Here is a 14,254-nt window from a genome sequence, read left to right as displayed (position 1 = left end):
GGATACATCAAACCAGTAAAATCCTCCTGGTGCTGTCTCAGGAGCAGCAGCACCAGAACACTGAGGGCTGCACTGAGCTGGAAAAAGGAGGCCCAGCAGGGGAACCCCAGGGGGGTTTTCTGATCAAATATGCCCAGGTCTGGCCCTGGGATAGCCCCACCCATGGGTGCTGTCTCTGTCCTTAATGCTGTCATTTCTCCACACACACCACAGAACCCTGGTAGCGCGACAGGATAACATGGGCCTGTGCAGGAGGCAGGGGGCAGATGGAAAATCCCCCTGTGCCAGGTGGGATTAGAGGCTCTCTGCACACCCAGGGCACCGGGAGCACAGCCACTGTCCAGGGAACCACGGGATGGAGATGTCCCCGTGCTGAGGAGGCACCTGGACACCTGGGGTGCTGCCTGAGAGCTGCTTCTCCCGGAGGGAAGGGGCAGCCCGGGACGATCCTTCCCTTGCTCAAATCCCTCATACAGCGAGGGCAAAGCCAAAGCCACACCCTCCCTCATCCTGCCCCCTCCACCTTCTTTCCTCTCCCTGCTTGCCCCGACATCCCTCACCCCGGGGGCTGCAGGAATGCCCTGTGAGGTCCTCCCTCCCTCCTGGCTCTTGTCCCCGCTGACCTCGCAGCTGCGTGGGACAGGCTCTGGACACCACTTCCTTCACTCCCTGCTGTCCTCACAGCAACTTCACCCCCTGCCAGGAAAGGTCATTCCCATCTCATCCCAATTCCATGGGGCTGTCAGGTTTGCAGGAATCTCTCTGTGCATCTCACAGCTGCTGCTGCTTCTCCATGACCAGTATTAACAAGAATATTCCAGGGCACAGGAATATTCCATCCCCAGGAGGCTGGTGCAAGGTTCCCATGCCATGGGACACATCTGCAAGATCCAAACCATTCCATTTTCACTCATCCCCAGGGGCACCTTGCCATTAGTTTTCCATCCCACCTTGTTAGTGATAACAAACATTTACAGAGCTCTGAGGAAATGCTGCTTCTCTCCAGGTAAACATGGAAAGAGAACAAAATTCATTTTGGATAAACACACAGCGAGATGAACAGTGCACAGCCACAACACACAGCTGGATTTCACATCACAACCCTGCCTCTCCTCTGGTGCAAACAACGACGGAATTGCCAGGGATGCATTGCTACAACAAAGGTCTGCATGGGGGTTAGTAAAAAATCCAATTTTAAGTAAAGGTATGTCCCTCCAGGCTGTTACACTGCCCAACATAATAAATGTCCCCCGGTTCCACTGCTGAACAAAGCAAAAAGCTGTGGCACTCCCCCAAAATCCAAACATTGCTTTGGGAATGAAGGCTCCCGGTGTTCCCTGGAAGCTCCAGGGTGCACTCCCAGTTCAGTGACCCAGCAGAGCTGGAGATGGAGAAGAAGGAGAGCTGGGAAAGACTCAGCCAAACACCCAAACACTGAAGGTATTCAAGAAAAGCATCCAAGAAAACCACCACTGCCTCACTTCTGCCTCTGCAGCTGGGATTTACCTGCTTTGGTGACACTTCAGCTCAATGGGAGGATGCTCTTGTCCCTCTCATTTCCTGGTGAATCTCACTTTTATAGTCCTCCTTTGGAGGAGGAGCCTGGAGCCAGTTGCTTCACCCATTGGCACCTGTGGCACTTTGGAGACAGGAGTTTCCTTGAACCTTGTCAGTTATTGTCTGAAATCTTTATTTATTTCCTGAAACTGGGGGGAAGGGAGGGTTTCCCTTCTGTCTAGCACGGACAAACCACCCCTCCTCACGGATTCCCCCCACCCTCTGGCTCCCCTGGGACTGATGTCATCCCCCTGGAAATTCAGTTGCACAAAACAGAAAGCAAATTGCCTTTTGGAGGCAGATATAAACCCTGCCACCAGCACCTTCCAGCCACACACCTCTGCCATCCCTCGCGCCGAGCACACCGAGCCGGGAAAGGCACTGGGAAAAGCAGCCACCAGCATGGTCTACTCCACCTTCCAGGTAAAACTCTTCCATGCAAACCCTCCCCACCCCTGAGCTCGCCTTTTGCACTTTAAGGAGGAAATGTCGCTTTCCGGGCAGTTCGTGGCACTAAACGGGAACCTGTCCCAAAATTAACAAATTCCAATGGTTTTCACAGTCACCTAATTCAGCTACCGACCTTTTCCTGCCATCCTGCTCCTTTCATGTGTCCCAGACATCCCCTGGACTGTGCCATCTGGGGGTTGTTGTTGTTGGGATGTGCTCCATGGGCTCTGCTCCCTGTGCCCGCTCCGAGCTGGTGCCACTCGCTGCAGGATCTCGTGGCAGGGCTGCACAGGCTCTGCTGCCCCTTCAGCTGTGTGGCTTTATTTCCCTGGATGTTCTTGGCATCCCTGCTGGAAGCAGCTTCGGAAAATATTTTTTTCCCTCCTTTAAATATGTCGTTACTTTTACGTGCTCGTTTGATCTGTGAGTGTCTCACGATGAGAGGCACAACCAGGAAAACTGCTCCAAAGAACCTTCCAGCAGCTCCAGTGACAAATTCCCTCTCTGTGTCTCTCCTCTAGAAATCCCAGAAGTTCTTGGCAAGCTCTCGGCAAGTCCACAAAACTGCTACCCATGGTTTGTATCTCTCAGCATTCCCCATCCTTTCCTAGTGGGCATCCCTAAATAATTGCTGGAAAAGAAGGTCCTGGGCTGAGCATGCTGGGAGAAATCCTCAAATTCTTGGAAGGAAAAGCTTCCAAATATTTGGGGGTCCTATGGTTCTTCTTGCCCTCAGGGATAAAGGACCAGGAGAAAAGCAGCAAGGAGTAAAAATGTGGATTGTTAGTCCTGTGCTAAACCAGATCTTTAACTGGTTTAGAACCAGACTTTCCAAATTCTTTGACCACAACTGTAAGGTGTTCAAAGGGTGGCTCAGATCCTTAACTCCTCCACTTGTCACTGCTTCCTACTTACACCTGATCCTGCTCTGAGCATTGCCTGCAGACATTCATGGATCTCCTTCTGTGGCTCCAGCACTATTAACTGATCTTAAAATATGTTCTTGATCTATTATGTTTATTAACTTTCTAAAAGTTTTCTTGGTTTAGTATAAGTTTATTATAAGTTATTAACTTCTTTTAAAAGGGGCTCTTGGTTAATTGTAAGTTTTATTCTGGTTTATTAATTAATTTTAAAATATATTCTTAGTCTATTGTCTCAATTTATTTTAAAATGAGTTATTAATACAATAAATGCAAGGAATGCTGCCGAATGAGATCCGAGGACAAAAGAAATAATAATCCACAGGGATTTATTTGGTCTTGTATCAAATTAAATTTTTGTATGAAGTCCTGCCATACCAAGAAGGAAAACCCTGGAGTCATGGAGTGCTTTTAGCTGAAGGGTTAAAAACCCCGCTGCCTGCTGAGGTGACAAAGAGCATTTGATGCCGGAGAGGAACCAATCCAGCTTTGCTGGGTGCTGGGTGATGGGAGCAGATTTTCCTGCACCCTCTCCAAGCCCTGACATCACCACTCGCAGTTCGGGGAGGGTGCGGGGGGACCTGGGGATGCTCCGGGGGGACCTGGGCTGGGCTGGACAGGGGTCCGGGGTGCTGAGTGCCGGGAATCCCATAGGAACGCGGTGCCGGGAGGGGGATGAGTCAGGCGGTGATGGCATTCCCAGCTGTGTTTACAGGAGCCTCAGACGGGGCTCGAGGTGAGCCCGAACATGAGCCAGCGCTCCGTGAGTCACTGGTGTGGCATTTCAGGACGAATCCAAACTAGCGATATTAGGGAATGGTCATTTCATTAATTGCCATGTTTGCTGCTCCAAAACCAAAGCCTCCTGTGTACCTGCTGATCTGGATGAGCTTTCCTCTTGGGGCAAAGTATTTTTAATTTTTTTCGCCCATGGTTCATTAAATTTGGACATTAATTCATTTTTTATCTCCATCAATGTGTGCACCCCCACATCCACCCATAAGTAAATGTGTGGATTTGCCATCCTGCAAATGTTGTCCACATGGAATTTTATTTTTCCTGCTCTCCTGTGCACTCTCAAATTAACAGTATAAATTGTAATGGGCCATAACAATTTTAATTCTATGAGTTATAAATATAATTGTATTAATAATATTCTGTATTCTGATTATAGAATAATGAATAATTTTATAAATTATAGATTAATATATAAATTATTAAAAGATATATATAATTAATATATTATATATATATATATAAAATCTAAACAAGGCAATTTGTCACTGAAATTAAAATATACAATATACACAAACTGGCTATTTTCCATAGAATTTTAACTTTTAATGATTAGCATCCTTTGGAGTACAATAGGGCTTAAGAGCTTTGGTGGCTGAGTCAAGACACTTCTGTGATTTTAGGATGAAACACCTGGATAAATCCAGGCTTTGCGTCTAGTCTTGCTTTCCAAAAAATTATGGAAGTGTTGGATTTCTGCAGTACATTTGTGTTTGGCTTTCCTCTGGATAAAGGGACATAATTTGTATTGATGCCTCCCAAAAAATGATTGTTGGAACCCCAAGGTGAGGAGATGGGGCTGAACTCTGAAGTTTCTTCACCTGAACCTTCTGGAAGCCACCCCACCTGTGGAATATGAAATTTTATGTATAGAACCTATGGAATCAGAGAGTACCCCAAGTTGGGAGGGAGCCATGGGAATGATGAATTCCAGCTCCCTGCCCTTGCAGGCTCCCCAGACCCACCCACCTGCCTCGGGCAGGTGCAGCTCCCTGGGCCTGGTGACACCAGCGCAGGACTCACCACTGTCCTTGTCCCCTCCCGGTGTCCCGGTGCTGCAGTGGCAGCCCAGAGCGCTCCCGAGGACACGGTGACCAGCAGCTTCGCCTCGTTCATCCGCGCCGCGCGGCCCGAGCACCTGTCCCCGACCGTGCGGCAGCGGAGCAAGAGGATGATCCTGGACAGCATCGGCGTGGGGCTCGTGGGCAGCACCACGCGCGTCTTCGACATCACCCTGCGCTACTGCCGGGTAGGGACAGCCCCGCCACTGCCACTGCCGCTGCCACTGCCATTGTCACTGCCATTGTCACTGCTACTGCCACTGCCATTGTCACTGCCACTGCTACTGCCATTGTCACTGCTACTGCCACTGCCATTGTCACTGCTACTGCCACTGCCACTGCCATTGTCACTGCTACTGCCACTGCCATTGTCACTGCTACTGCCACTGCTACTGCCATTGTCACTGCCATTGCCACTGCCACTGCCATTGTCACTGCCGCTGCCACTGCTACTGCCACTGCCATTGTCACTGCTACTGCCACTGCCACTGCTACTGCCACTGCCACTGCTACTGCCACTGCCACTGCCGCTGCCATTGTCATGCCATTGCCACTGCCATTGTCACTGCTGCTGCCACTGCTACTGCCATTGCCACTGCCACTGCCATTGCCACTGCCATTGCCACTGCTACCCCAACTGCCACTGCCATTGCCACTGCCACTGCTATTGCCACTGCCACTGCCATTGTCACCTCTGGGGCTGATCCTGGTGGCTGCTGTGGCCGGCACCATCCCCACTCCTTCTGATGCCTTGTGAAAGCTGCCCTAGAACAGAGATTAGATGGAGCTAAAGAATAAAGTAGGAATTTATTAAAAGGCCTCAATGGATCCACCTTGGGCAGTACAAGAGCCCAGCCTGGGCTGCACCCAAGGTGAACCAAAATGGTCACGAAAATCCCAGCCAGTCACAGGGGTCCCACACCTCTCTAAGCCTTGGTCCACCAGCACACTGGAGTCAATTGCCCAGCTACAGCCCCAGCCTATGAAGTCCCACCTTTCCTGCTTTTCTCTCTTCAGTCTACCATTGTCCATGCTTTTGGGCCTGAGATTTGGATCATTTGTCCTTGGTCCCCAGCTAGAGCAGGAATTGTTTTGTCTCCCTGCTCTGTGCACAGAGCTCACCATCCCCTCATATGAAGCCCAGACCCACACCCTAAAGCAGCACAGAACCTGAAAAACATAAAAACTCAAACCTGTGGCATCACCTCCAGGGCTCCCCTGACATTCCCTCCTTCCCACAGGAGCTGTACTCCTCCGTGGCCGTGAGCTCAGTCTACGGAAAGCCAGGGGTGAAGCTTTCCCCAACACTGGCTGCCTTCACCAACGGCGTGGCGGTGAGGCTGGATCTTCCCAGGGGATCTGTGCTCCCGGATTTTCCAAGGGGGATCTGTGCTCCTGACTTTTCCAAGGGGGGTTTGTGCTCCTGGATCTTCAAGGGGGATTTGTGCACCTGGCTTTTACAAAGGGGATTTGTGTTCCCAGCCCTTCCAGGGGAATCTGTGCTCCCAGCTCTTCATGGGGAATCTGTTCTCCTGTTTTTTCCAGGGGGAATCTGTGTTCCTGGCTGTTCCAGGGGAATCTGTGGTGCCAGGAATTAGCATTCCAGGAAACAGAGTGGTCACTGATGGGGGACAAAAGCTGGGAATCTCCTGGCTCTTAGAGGAGCCGAACTGCCCTGTGGGGACACTGAGTGGAGGCTTTGGCAGAATTTCCTCAGGAATATCAGCAAGGAGCCCTCATTCCCACAGCACCCAGCCAGCACATTCCCATCTCTGTTTCCCTGGCAGACCCATTCCATGGATTTTGATGACACCTGGCACCCTGCCACTCATCCCTCCGGGGCCATCCTGCCGGCTCTCCTGGCAGCTTCCCAGATGCTCCCTCCAAACACCAAACCCAATGGCCTGGATTTCCTGCTGGCCTTCAACGTGGGCCTGGAAGTGCAAGGGAGGCTCATGCACTTCTCCACTGAGGCTCATGACATTCCCAAAAGGTAAAGCTCCTGTTCTTCACCGAGGATGAAGAGGGTTGGTGAGTCTGGGTTTAAAATGTTTGTTTAGGTTAAGCCAAGTTTAAGTCCAGTTTGATTTAGCTTTACCCCAGAGTAAAGCCTTACCGAAAGCCAAATGCCAGAGGCGATTACACCATGCACTTATTTGGTGATTTCCAGAGATTTTGCCTCAAAAATAACCCTCAGGAGGACTCTCAGGGAGTCTGCAGTGCCATCACCTGACTCAGCCAGGGCAGGATCCCAGAACCAAGCAGAGTTTGGTGGTGGGCATGGCTCCTGGGCCAACTGCTGTCTCCAGCAGTGCCCTGGTGTGATCCAAGCAATGGAATCAAGCAGGAACTGTTCCCTTGGATGTGGTTGAGGCTGAATTGTTTGTCTGAGGGATAGAAAGTTTGGCTGGGTGGACACAAACCATGGCACGTCCTGGAGAAAGTTCAAATTGCTCTTTGGAGATGCTGAGCTCACCCTGGTGTTTCTGAGGAGGTTTCAGGAAAAACTCCATTTTTAGACTAAATTTATGTTCATTAACTCTAAATTTAGAGTTAAATTAAAATGCAGTAAAACTCTAAGTTTAAAGTTAATTTATTAGTTAAAATGTATGGTTAAGTTCTGAGTCAGGTGAATCCCACCTGCACCAAAGCCATGAGAGAGTTCCACTGGCTGATGGGCCCCTCACTTCCCATTAATATTTCCATGGGAGGGGTCCTGTGGTGTTCCCTGTGCCAGGCAGCCAGGGCTGCTCATTCCTGCCATCCCCCTGCAGGTTCCACCCTCCCTCGGTGGTGGGCACCCTGGGCAGTGCTGCAGCCACGGCCAAGCTGCTGTCCCTCAGCTCGGCCCAGTGCTGCCACGCCCTGGGCATCGCCGCCTCGCTGGCGGGGGCGCCCATGGCCAACGCCGCCACCCAGGCCAAGCCTCTGCACGTGGGCAACGCCACCCGCCTGGGCCTGGAGGCCGCTCTGCTGGCGGGCCGAGGGATGGAGGCCAACCCCCTGATCCTGGATGACATCCCGGGCTGCTCGGGGTTCAGCGCCTTCTACAGCATCTACCAGCCCAAGCCGCTGTCCGCACCTGGCGAGCACCACGAGTTCCTCCTGGAAAAGCAGGACATTGCCTTCAAGCGATTCCCAGCCCACCTGGGCATGCACTGGGTGGTGGATGCTGCCTTGTCCGTCCGGAACCTCTTCATCAACTACGCGGGCTCCTTCTCGCCGTCTCTGATCCGCACCATTATGCTGAAGATCCCGGTGTCCAAGTACATCAACCGGCCTTTCCCCAGCTCGGAGCACCAGGCGAGGCACTCCTTCCAGTTCAACGCCTGTGCCGCCCTGCTGGACGGTGAGGTGGGCCTGGGCTCCTTCTCCGAGAGCAGCATCCACCGGCAGGAGCTCAGGGACCTGCTGGACAAGGTGGTGGTGGAGCACCCTGAAGACAACGTGGCCAACTTTGACAAGATGTACGGAGAGGTGGCCCTGCTCCTGCACAGCGGGGACGTCCTGACGGGCAAATGTGACACTTTCTATGGGCACTGGAGGAAGCCCCTGAGCAAAGAGTCACTCCTGAAGAAGTTTCGATCCAACGCCTCCCACGTGCTTCCAGAAGAAAAAATAGAAGCCATCATCACTCTGGTGGACAACCTGGAGAACCTGTCAGACAGCTCCCAGCTGGCCTGCAGCCTGTGAGGGGACAGCATGGGGGCTTGGTGAGGGGCTCGTCCCGGTGAAGCTGCGATTCCTTTCTTCATTGGTGCTTTCCTACTGATTCCCAAGGACAGGCAAGTTCCCACCCTTCTACTAGATAATTCCAAAGGAACCCATGAGGCAGGAGGCGTCTGGGTTAACACATGGAGTAAACTTCAACTCCTCATTGGTGCTGGCTGAGGAGCTGAAAGGCCACCATAAGTATAAAAAAATTCCCATGGAAATCTCTGAGAATCCTGGAGTATCATCCAGTTCTCCAGAAGGAACACTGCCTGTGCATTTCTTACAGCTGGATTCCAAACTTTTCTGTGCAGAATGCCTGACTGCCCAGGCTGGGAAGAGGAGGAAGCTCAGCTGCAGAGCCTGTGCTTTTCTCAGCGCTCCTCTGGGTACTTTTGGGATCAGGGTCAGGCAGTCCCACAGACACAGGAGAAATCTCTCCTTGCTGCAAACAGCCCTGCCTGCAGAACTCTCCAGCAGAGAGGGATTCTTTTCCTTCCCAGTGAAAGCCTCCCATTTCTCCAACCCGTGGGCAGTGTTTGCCACTCCTCTGTGTACAATGGTTTGAGGTGGTTTGAGGACCCTTGAGATCTGGGTGTCTTTTCTGAAGGGGAGGCAGGTGAGGAATCCTACATCAGTTCTACACCCTGAGGGTGATCCCTACCCATCCCAGGGCTGTCCCACACCATCCCTTCTGCCTTTCCCAGACTTTCCCAGACACCTGTTCTGAGCTGGCCCAGCAGGTGGCCCATGCTTCTCTGGGAAGTGACTTGGGCACATTCACTGTGACTCCCATTGGGAAACTCCTGTTTCCCTCCTGTGAGAGGAGGGGAAGCTCACTGAGATTTGGCTCTTAACTCATCTTTCCATGAAAATGGATGAAATCTGGAATCTGTGCTCCTGAGCAGCCATTCCCTGAAAGGCTCCTTACCCCACGCCCTCCCTGAGTAGAGAGATGGAGAACTCAACACTTCTCCGCATTAAACACTGGGATTGCTGATCCAAAGAGCTCCTTTCCAATGTGATTGTGATAAAATTGTGGAATCTACTGTGGGAATCTGTATTCAAGAGGGATGAGATGGGAGCAGACAAGAAGGAAGATCCTTTTCTCTTGCTGGTTGTGGTTTGTGCAGGGAATGAACCATCCAGAAGAAAACTGTTTTCCCACCTCTGTTCATCCACTCTCTCCCACTGTCTAATATTCACAACGAATCTTGCTGAATAAAGAATGGAATGAAATTTTCTCCATAAAGATTTTATGCTGTGTTGTGTAAACCATCAGTTTTATTTGGAATACTCACAATACAGAGGCTCTTCCAATAGATGGGGAGCCCAGCAGAGGTTGGGACAGGGACAACTGCAATGCTGGCCTGTGGCCAGTGGTTCATCCAGGGAAAAATCTTGAGCCCCACAGGTTCTTTCTCCCAGAGACAACCACAACCACCAGCCAGCAAAGCCTCCAGTGCTCCAACACCATCACTCCAAGAGAAGTTCCTCCATCAGCAGCACATTCCAAATACTTGATAAATTTCCATGACAAGTTTTGAGTTTCCCTTGGTTTGGGTCAGGTGTGAGATCCCCAAAAGTGTCATTCTGTGTTTCACCCTGAGGTGAATGAGAAAGCCCTGGAGCCAGGCAGGTCCTCCAGGCCTTAAAGGGATCAATGTGTGGGACAGAACCAAGATGAGCTCCAGTGGAGGGAACAAAACCCTCTCCCATGGGCTTGGACCCTTTCCCATGGGCTTTGACCCTCTCCCATGAGCTTTGACCCCTTCCCATGGGCTTGGACCCTTTCCCATGGGCTTTGACCCTTTCCCATGGTCTTTGACCCCCTTCCATGGGCTTTGACCCTCTCCCATGGGCTTGGACCCTTTCCCATGGGCTTGGACCCTTTCCCATGGGCTTTGACCCTTTCCCATGGTCTTTGACCCCCTTCCATGGGCTTTGACTCTCTCCCGTGGGCTTTGACCCTCTCCTGTGGGAACCAACCCTGTTCCATGGGGATTAACCCCTTCCCATGGCTTTGACCCTCTCCTTTGGAGATTAACCCTCTCCCACGGGCTTTGACCTCTCCTGTAGGGACTGACCTTTTTCCGTGGGAACCAATCCTGTTCCATGGGGATTAACCCTCCCCCATGGGCTCTGACCCTCTCCTATGGGCTTTGACTCCCTCCCATGGGCTTTGACCTCTCCTGTAGGGATTGGCCTTCTTCTGTGGGAATCAATCCTGTTCCATGGGGATTAACCCCTTCCCATGGCTTTGACCCTCTCCTGTGGAGATTAACCCTCTCCCACAGGCTTTGACCTCTCCTGTAGGGATTGGCCTTCTTCCATGGGAACCAATCCTGTTCCATGGGGATTAACCCTCCCCCATGAGCTCTGACCCTCTCCCGTAGCCGGACACGGCCGGGGCACATCAGCACCCTGGAGAGCAGCCGCCGGATGCTCCGCGGGCGCCGGGGCCGAGGGGACTCCGCTCCCGGGGATCCCTCCCTGGGATCCCTTCCCAGATCTCCATTCGAGGAGATGCCCGTGGATTTCTCCCATGGCATTCCTGTCTTTAGTTCCCACAAACGACTCAATGAAAACCAGCTCATCTCTGCTGATCATCCAAAGCAATGAATATCTTGTGACCTTGCCTTTTTTTCACACCATGAAGAATTTTGGATTTCCCACGGAATTCCAGCAAAGAAAAATGAGTACGATTCAGAGATTGTTTCAATTTTATAGAGGATTTGCACTGTAGAGGTCAGAAGAGTCCTCCCTCCTCTCCAGCGCTGTTCCCGTGAGGATATCGATGCTACCTCGGTGTGGCCAGCCTCGGAACTGCTCTGCTTGAGAATCCCCAGGTCCTTCATTGTTTTATACTTTTTAGATAACTTTGAAATGGCTTTTTAAATAACTAAATGAAGAAGAAAACTCAGGACAGTCCCACAGGTAACCAGGAGCCATCAGAGTCAGACTCCTCTGTATCAGACCATCCTCAATCCCTGCATAAATCCAGGTGAACTCCTGGACTTCCGACACTTTGCTCTTCATGTAGGCTCCTCATCCCCGCTTTTTCCACTCCTGAATGACAGAAACCTCCCAACTATTGATACAGAGCTGAGGATGAAACTTGGAGCTTCAGTTTCAGGAGTGTTTGAGTGTCACACCGAGGCCAAATTCCAAAACCCCAGGAGAGGAATGTGTTTGGACAGCCACAGCTGGATTTAAACCTCTGGTGTGGTGGGAGAGCCACCAGCACCAGGCAGCTTGAGACAAGAAGCAGGAGGATGAGAGGAAGTGAGACAGAAATTTCCAACTGTGGAAAATTCCTGCTTTCCCTTTTGCTACACTGTCCACCTGTGACTCTGGAGAGGAGTGGCAGGTGGACAGTGTAGCAAAAGGGAAAGCAGGAATTAGGGAAGATGTCCCGGCAATTGCAGTACAGCAGCAACAGGGCAGATCTTCCCAGAAGGCCATGAAATCTCCATGATGATGCATAAAAGCAGGATTCACACCCAGAGCAGAGCGGAGCAGGCTGCCTTGGGAAAACTCCCAACGTAGGTCCTTGCAGCCCTACTTTGTGGCTATGATTGGAGGTTTGTCCCAGGTCCACACAATTAAAGCTTGGACCCTTAAATGGGCCAGCCCAACCTGGCCTCTGCACCCCATCTTCTGCTGGGACCCGGGCAGAGCATGGGCTGTGGTCAGGGCTCCCCCTCAGTGCCTGCAGCCACTTCCGTGCAGTACCTGGAAACCTCAACCAGGTTCTCGTCGGGGTCTCGGAAGTAGATGGAGGTTATTGGACCCACAGCACCAGTTCTGGCCACAGGGCCTTCTTCAATGGCCACCCCACAGGCCTGGAGGACACAGGAAAGCAGGGGTTTGATGGTCATATCATCACTGTGCCCTCCTCCCCCAGCCTTGACAACATGAACTGTTGGATGAGACAATGAGACAACCCCGACATGCCCCAGGAGAGTGTCCATTAGAGTCCCTGGATTTGTGTCTCCTGGGGTGACACTTCCCCGGGGACACTCTGGGTCTGCCTTACCTGCAGATGCTCCAGCAGCTGCTCCAGGGGCTCTGCTGTGATCAGGCAGAAATCTGCAGAGCCGGGCACGGGGCGCCGAGCCTTGGGCTCGAATTCCTGCCCAGCCTGGTGCAGGTTGAACTTCTGCTGGCCAAAGCACAAAGCTTTGCGATTGCCCTGCTCCAGAGGAAAAGGCAGAGTCAGGGAGGCTTCCTGGGCTGGACACCCTCAGCACCCATTGTGAAACCCTGACCTGAGTTAGCAAGACCCCACCAGGCCCCCCACCACTGCACCCTTTGGGAAAGCAATACTATTAATGCCCAGGATGTGTGTTTAGACACTGAACAGAGTATTTGCCACTTCGAAGTTCATCCAGACACTGACCAGAAAACTCTGCTCATATATACTGGAAAAGGGTGTGTATGCCTGAGAACTGCCTGTGCTGCTGTAAAAATTGATAACAGCGATGTTATTTTGTCTAGTAGAAATCATTCTAATTTTTGTGTTTGTAATTTTGTTAACATTATCGAGTGTGATTTTTCATACTTGGCCCCAGTGACATCCCACCAGTTGATTAAAACCAATTGTACAATGTATCACAGACTATCACCTACCCTTACACCCTCAGCACCCATTTCACCCTGGGGGCCTGGTGGGGTCCTGCTAACTCAGGTCAGGGTTACCTTGAAAGTCACCACCTCCATGCCCAGGACTTTGGAATAAAAGGCCACAGTCTCCTCAATGCTCTTCACAGTCAGCACAAGGTGGTCCAGGCGCTGGATGAAACATGAGGGTGGGCTTGTGCCCCCTTCCTTCCAAGCCATGCTCTCAGGGCTGGGAACTGGCATGGGAAACCAGAGAATATGGAAGTTAGGAGCATCCAGCTGTGCAGGGAAATGGAAAATGGTCCAGGGAGCTGAGGGCTGAGAGGGATCGCCCGGGTTTTCCTCTGTCCTGCAGGTGGCAGAAGTACAGAAGCCATAAATCCTTGTCCCTGCAAGAGCCTTGGACTCTGGTCTGCATCTGGTGACACCGAGCCTGTAAGAGCCCCTGGCTGGGCCAGGTGTGGGCACCAGCTGGGTGACATCGCTGAGGGCTGATGTCACCAAGATGCCAAGGTCCAACACACAAACCCCTTGTGCACCAAGGATGGGACCATGTGCGTGATCCTTTCTCCAGCCCCCTCTGGGGTCCTCCCAGGTGTGGACACTCATCCAGGTGGAGCCAAGCCAGACACTGGAGACAAACTGGGGCCTGGGACAGCAGCAGGAAACATCTGGGAACACTTCTTGTCATTTGTCTTTGAGCTGCCAGATGTCACCACCAGACAGAGGGTGAAGCCAGGGGCCCAGGGTGACACAGCACCAGGGTATGGGGACTCACCAGGCTGGGGTCACAGGTTCCTGGTGGCTTAGGTTGGGTTCAGACCCTCTGGCACTACCCTTGGCTTTTAGGGACATGGTGTTGGCAGGCCAGGGGGGATGGTTCGACTCAAGGACCTCAGAGGGCTCTTCCAGCCTAAATGATTCCATGATTCTGCATGGGAAATGGTTGGTGAGGAGAGATCTCCCAGCCCCACTGGCACAGGAGCAGGGGCAGTGTAAAGCCAGGTGCAGTTTCACTGGGATGTCTGCTCCCTGCAGCCAGAGGAGCCCGTTTGGAGCAAGATCCCATTATCCCCTTCCATGGCATGCCCTGGGCTGTGCCCAGTGACTGCGCTGGTTATGGGGGAGCCACCA

General features: G+C 52.1%; 2 protein-coding genes across 2 annotated transcripts; one reads left to right on the top strand and one right to left on the bottom strand.

Moving 5' to 3' along the window:
- The first annotated feature begins 1,959 nt into the window (after nt 1-1,959).
- LOC139597111 (cis-aconitate decarboxylase-like) lies at nt 1,960-8,479 on the top strand. Its single transcript, XM_071442079.1, has 6 exons — nt 1,960-1,980; nt 2,529-2,583; nt 4,787-4,974; nt 6,028-6,120; nt 6,574-6,779; nt 7,561-8,479. The coding sequence occupies exons 1-6, from the start codon at nt 1,960-1,962 to the stop codon at nt 8,477-8,479; spliced, it is 1,482 nt and encodes a 493-aa protein (XP_071298180.1).
- Nucleotides 8,480-12,189: 3,710 nt separating this feature from the next.
- GLOD5 (glyoxalase domain containing 5) lies at nt 12,190-13,435 on the bottom strand. Its single transcript, XM_071442078.1, has 3 exons — nt 13,199-13,435; nt 12,537-12,692; nt 12,190-12,342 (listed from the first exon to the last, which is right to left on the bottom strand). Exons 1-3 carry the CDS (start codon nt 13,361-13,363, stop codon nt 12,190-12,192), a joined length of 474 nt encoding a protein of 157 aa, XP_071298179.1. The 5' UTR covers nt 13,364-13,435.
- Between the last annotated feature and the right edge of the window lie 819 nt (nt 13,436-14,254).

Source organism: Agelaius tricolor, unplaced genomic scaffold, assembly GCF_023055355.1.
Source record: "Agelaius tricolor isolate 1412-34295 unplaced genomic scaffold, bAgeTri1.0.p SCAF_17, whole genome shotgun sequence".
Taxonomy (NCBI): Eukaryota; Metazoa; Chordata; class Aves; order Passeriformes; family Icteridae; genus Agelaius; species Agelaius tricolor.
This window is presented reverse-complemented; position numbering and strand designations above follow the sequence as displayed.